This window comes from Gavialis gangeticus, unplaced genomic scaffold (genome assembly GCF_001723915.1).
Source record: "Gavialis gangeticus isolate Ggan-Ray unplaced genomic scaffold, GavGan_comp1, whole genome shotgun sequence".
In the NCBI taxonomy this organism is placed as follows: Eukaryota; Metazoa; Chordata; order Crocodylia; family Gavialidae; genus Gavialis; species Gavialis gangeticus.
This window is the reverse complement of record NW_017729014.1, coordinates 6645866-6652106: the sequence shown is the minus strand read 5'-3', so window position 1 is coordinate 6652106 and position 6241 is coordinate 6645866. Positions and strand designations below refer to the sequence as shown.

At 43.4% G+C, this 6241-nt stretch overlaps 1 protein-coding gene across 1 annotated transcript; it reads left to right on the top strand.

Annotated features, from left to right (window-relative positions):
* Window positions 1-1839: 1839 nt before the first annotated feature.
* LOC109293623 (actin-85C-like) lies at window positions 1840-3068 on the top strand. The gene has a single exon (XM_019511658.1). It carries the CDS (start codon window positions 1918-1920, stop codon window positions 3049-3051), a length of 1134 nt encoding a protein of 377 aa, XP_019367203.1. The 5' UTR covers window positions 1840-1917; the 3' UTR covers window positions 3052-3068.
* The last annotated feature ends 3173 nt before the right edge of the window (window positions 3069-6241 follow it).

Sequence of the window (6241 nt, the reverse complement as noted above, 5' to 3'; positions counted from 1 at the left end):
AGACCACAACCTCAGAGATAATTATCAAGCCTCCTTTTCAGATTCTGGTTCCCATAGAACGGCTCACCCTTCCTGTCCCAGCAGAAATACTGTAATACAAACTTCTGGTATTTCCATATCCCTTAGGACACAGAGCCCACGATGCAACACAGAATGCAGAACATGTGCAAGTGAGTAATGTTACGAGGCAATATTTACTCTGTTTACAATATCTGCAGCATAAGGCTTTTTACCTGGACAGCTTTCTTTCAGGCACCTTCTTGTGAGGATTTTGCAGGTGTTCACACAAGTGAGTAGGCTTTTGTTCCCACACTATAAAAGGTGAAAAAGAAAAGACTAACTGGTTCCACTGGCTAATCAAATGACAGCAAAATAACAACAAAGATACCCTAGATACTAGGGGGCTGCATGTGCTTCAGCTCCCAGACCCTTCTGACTGGTGGTTGAATAGATGCTGGAATTGCATTTGAGGAACCAGGCAGGAACATGTTGCTGGCACTGGCAGAGGGCTTGTTGCTAAGGGCTTCCTTTGGGTGCAAGGGCTCACCCAGGTTGGCTGTCGATGTGACTTCTCCTCAAGGCAATTAGTCATAAGGATTCTGCAGTGTCAAGCATAGCACAAGAAGCTTGTCGCCCCTAAAATCAAAGTACTTGCCTTTGGTTCTTATGCGTCCTTGCTGTTGCTGCTGTAAAGTTCCTCCCTCTGAAGCCTTCGGACAACCAGGCAAGCCCTCCCTAGAATCACACAATCCAATCTGATAAATTTTGAATTGTCATTCTCCGTTCGTGTCTGTTTTAGGGAAGGTCCAATTTAAATGAGCAATGTAAAAAAACTACTCTGTATTTTACACACTGCAAAGGCTGCAGGTCTGTAACCCATTTCTAAGTTCTCATGTATGGAAAATTTGGATGTGAGGACCACGGTATCATCTTCTGCTGGAGAAAAGATTTGGAAATGATGTTATGTCACCAATTCATTGAAAACGTGACACAAAATCCCATGAAAGCGTTGCTTGCTAGAGTTCTTTTTGAGCACTTGCTCACTCCACATCCATCCATCAGAAAAATTAGAAAATGAGTCTGGCAAATTTATGACTGTGATCACTCTCCCAAGTGAGACAGCACAATAATCCTTCTCCTTAGGAAGTGGGCTGTAAGTCAAAACGTTTATCTTCTGGAATCATCCTCCTGACAGAGAACAGTTGCTTCAAACCCTTTAACAATGAAACCCTTAAAAAAAATACAATTGTTCAAGTTTATATAAGTATGTATTCTCTTAGGGGCCATTTCTTTCTCTCCCACGGCATGTACAGGAATGCATTTACGTTCCATAGGATTTAAAAAGTTGAGCATCTGTATTTGTTTTCCACCAGTTTCTATGCCTCTCTGAGTCATTTATGGGACTCAGATACATGGAATTAGGCCTTCACCAGGTACTTCCACCATCCAAGAGCTGAAGTGCAGTGAGAAGTCATTTTAATTTGACCTCTTCATAAATATCTCCATGAAGGATGAAAAACCGAGTTGGAAAAAAAAAGCAAATGCAGGGAATAGAACCTGTCTCCAGCCTCCGCCTCCATGTAAGAGTCTGAGAGTATTGGTTGTGCCTCCGTTATAAGTTATGTGGGGGAGAAGGAGAGTACAGCTTCACTTTTCAGTCTGGAACTGGCGAGGACAGAAGCACCAACTGGAACCGAGGCAAACCTCTTCACGCTGTTGAGCTGCAAGGCATATTCCCTCCCAGGCCTTTCAGGAGGAAGATGTAGTCTCAGGACAGCCTCGAGGAGCTGGCAGCCGTAAAGGAATCGAGCTCTTTGTGACTCAAGAATCTAGAATATTTGACTAGACGTTCTGTGCCTGAAGAAATGCGGAGCCGGAGAGAGCGCCGCTCAGAGACTGCTTCCATCCTGCCTGGGGATGTTTGATCCCAAAGTTTTAGAAAGCCCAGCTGTGATTTTGGACAATGGCTCTGGGCTCTGTAAGGCTGGCCTGTCAGGAGAACAGACACCAAGGTCAGTCATTGCTTCTGTCGTAGGCTACCCCAAATCCAAAACTATCATGATTGGAGCTGGTCAGAAGGACTATTACGTCGGAAAGGAGGCCCAGGCCAAAAGGGGCATTCTGTCTTTTAAGTACCCAATGGAACATGGCATAGTGACTTCCTGGGATGATATGCAGAAGATCTGGAAGTATGTGTATAAGTATGAACTCCGGATGAAAGCCAGCGAAAGGCCAGTGCTCCTGACAGAGGCCCCACTGAACACGCTGCCTAACCGAGAAAAAATGACCGAGATCATGTTTGAAGGCTTCCGAGTGCCTGCCATGTTCGTGGCTCTGCAAGCGCTGATGGCTCTTTATGCCTCAGCCCAGACAACTGGATTAGTGCTAGACAGTGGAGATGGTGTTACCCTTACAGTCCCTGTCTACAAAGGCCATTGCTTACTGCATGGTGTTTCCCGCCTGGATTTTGCAGGAAGAGATATTACTAAATACCTTGCTAGGCTTCTCTTGGAGAATGGACACTCATTCACAAGCACAGCTGAGGGGGAAATTGTGAAGGATATCAAGGAGAAGCTGTGCTATGTGGCCATTGAGCCCAGCCAGAAAATGAAGGAGAAACCCAGAAAACACACACGTGAATATATTCTCCCAGATGGAAATGCCATCCAGGTTGGCGACCAGCTGTTCAGAGCTCCTGAAGCCCTTTTTGTGCCAGCTAATGCTGGTATCTCAGCACCAGGGATTGACAAAATGATTGTCCAGAGTGTTAAGAAATGTGATGGACGTATCCACTCAGATATCTTGGGGAATGTGGTATTGTCTGGCGGATCAACTCTCTTCCATGGTCTAAGTGAGAGACTCCTGAAGGAACTCCAGATGCAGACCCCCAGCACCATTCCTGTAAAGATCATAGCCCCCCAGGACAGGATGTTCTCAGTGTGGATAGGTGCTTCTGTCCTCACCAGTTTAAAAACGTTCAAGGACATGTGGGTCACAAGTGAAGACTACAAGGAGAGGGGACCAACTGCACTTCAGAGAAAATGCTTCTGAGAAGAATGACTATGGGGGGGGGAGTGCCAATCTGAACAGCTGGGGAGCAGCTAATAAATCATTGCAAAAATAATTGATTTGTAGTAAATGATTTTATGGCTTGGTAAGGAAAGATCCCTTGTGCATTTGGATAAAGAAAGAGCCCTTGTTCGCTGCATTTTTGCTATCCAGCATGTTGGTTTTAATTCCAGAAATGTGTTGATCCTCCCTAGCATTGCAAACAGTTTCTCAGACTGTTAAATGCTAGAGAACAAGCCACCTCCATCCTATGCCTCTCAGGGCTGGCTCCCTGCCATTCACCATAAGCTTCCAAAGAGACCTCTAATGAAGAAATAGAGGTCTCTCAGATATTGTTGACCCTTTGCTGTAGTGCTGGAGACCTCTTGCAGTGGTCCTGGCAAGATGGGGAGAGCCCAGAAAAAGTGTAGCATCTGAATTTCTTTATTCATGTGAAATGAAAAAGAAGTTCTGGCCATTAAACTGAAGCTCTCAGAGAAACTGATCCAAACTTTGGATCTTGTCTTTGCTAATGATTCGTCTTGTAACACTGGCTGAGACATTTTCACTGCCTTTTGTATCTCAGTTGACCCACTGATGAAATGTGAATACCACTTCTTACAAGGATGATGTGAGACATAATTGTAATAGGATAGTCATCATCTGGGAATGCTGGGTGAAAGGTGTTTATTTCTATTTTGTTCTTCTGACATCCCCGAATACCCTTTTGCAGAATCAGCAGATCCGGATGAGGTCTGAGTATCTGTGCTTTTAGCTGCTTATCTGAAGGAAGTTTAGTAGAACAACTGAGAATTTAACCATTCCTGAATCAGTTGGTTGACATTGCATTCTCCTTCAATGGGGGGCAAACTCAGAAGGAAAAAGTGCCATTCCCCTGATAACATTCAGGGAAGGTTGAGAAACTGGCAAAAGATAGCAAGTACTTTGAATCTGTAAATAGATTGGCTTTGGCTGTGTTCATTTCATAGTTTCATAGTTTCTAGGGTCGGAAGGGACCTGAGTAGATCATCTAGTCTGACCCCCTGCCATGGCAGGAAAGAGTACTGTACTTTTCTACAATCATTCTTGTAAATGAGCTTTAAACATTCAGGAATATCTGGCCAACTGTCTGCAAGCATAACTAGTCAACAGAATTTTGAATTGCATAACTAACAATTGTGAGAATTTCTAGCTGTGAGTTTTATTTTCTACTTTTGGGGGCTTTTACCATCTTTAATTTTCCCTCAACCTGAAGAAGTGTGTATGTGCCTGAAAGCCTACAAAGAAAGATAATTTTTTTTGTGATTTCTTAGTTGGTCTAATAAAAGGTATCATCTTTGAACCAAGAGTTTTAGAGCCTTGCATTTCTAGTTGTAAGCATTGCATTCGAAGAAGCAATTTGAATTCATGTAATTGTACTGTTACTATGCTCGCTTCATCCAATCAGGGTGAAATGACTTAGCGAACTCTGTAAACTTCAAATAGTTGCACTGAATTATTCTTAATTTACAGATCATTAGTAAATTATTTTTTTTAAATCCATACAAGACATGCATTTGAAAGTTTTATGAAGATATTCATGGCCAATTTGATAATAGAAAAATGATAACATTTATCTAGTGAAATAATCACTATGGGGTTATTCAGTCAGCTCTACAAATGGGTCCTTATATTGCACTGCTGCCCACAGATACCTTGGAGGTGACAAACAGGTTTTCTTTCTGCAACTTGTCCCTCAAGCATCTCCTTAAAAGCTCATAAGCATGCACATGTATCCTACATGTTTGCAGGTAAAAACTGGATAAGATCATACCTACCTCTGTGCTCAGATCCTAGTGCTGATTTCTAATTGCCCCTAAGAATTACTAAAACATTTTTTAACAGGATGATGAATGGGAAAAGAGTAAGTGGTAGACTGAAATTCTATTAGAGGCGTTGTGAATTATGGGAATGGCAAGGGAGAACTGGAACATGCAACTTCAGGACATGCGACTTCAGTGCATCCACATGCTGCAAAGTGAGTGAAGTTGAAGGGTGGACCATGGTTTAGCCTATATAACTAGTTTTATCACTAGCAGAGCTTGCCAACTCGAGAGGTATCCATCCCCAGGGCCATGGTATCATAGAAGAGGGACCTCTGAAGATCATCTTGTCTATGCCTCTGCTCAAGGTAGGACCATTCCTGTCTCATCTGTTCAACCAAACATGTGTCTACCCTGCACATGCGTAAGGGAGATTGATGTAGGAGATGCAGGAGTTTAGAAAGCCACATGCACCTGAATATTCAGGGGGGGAGTCTGCCATGCAGACATGCCCAGTATTACCATAGCTGCCTGTACTTTAAGCTCAGTATCTGAAGTAGGCCTCAAGGTTTGTGGTGGGGCCCTGCTCCTGCAAGTTGCCACTATTCTACTTCTTTGAGAGAGCTCTTGAAGGGACTGACCTCAATAATTCAATTAAGCAAGGGAGGGCAGTTTTTCTGTTCATCTCCGAGATCACTTACCTCAGGGGAGGACTTGCTCCACAGCCCCACCTGGCATTTGGAGTCCAGGTCCCTCTCCAGCAGCCACTGCCAGGTGTTTGAAGCTGTCTGACAGTCCCACAGTGCAGTCCAACGCCTAAGAGAGCCAAAACAAGACCTATTTTTACTGCTGAACAGAGCCCAAAGACTGAACCAAGGACTCAGGGGGTAAAACATGAGTGGTTTAATTCACTGAATCACTTAGACCCTACGGCTGGGTGCAGACGTTCAAAAAGCTGCCCAAGGTGGAACTGATCTAAGTTGCACAGCTTTCTGTAAGTGGAATAGTTTAGAGCAGAAGCAAACAAAACACACATTTGCCCTTTGGCGGGGTGGGGAAACCTTAAACCAAGTTCTGCCATTTTTAAACCAGTCTATGTGTGCCGAACTTCTGTTCTGGTACAGGTATAGACCAGTTTCCAATCACTTATACTGGTAAAAGTGTAATGTTCGTACCTGGCCTAAGGGTTGAAATTGTTGAGATATATGCTACTCCATTAAGTCAATGTGTACACTCAGAGTGCTTACAAAGCTGTTATGAAATCTGATTCCGCAATCTTAAATCTTTCTTCTATTACAGCACGTTACCTTTTAGCAGCCCACTGGAAATGTGTAAACAAACGAGGTACAACTGTAGACAGTTTAAATATTTTACAGCTCACTGACTTCCAT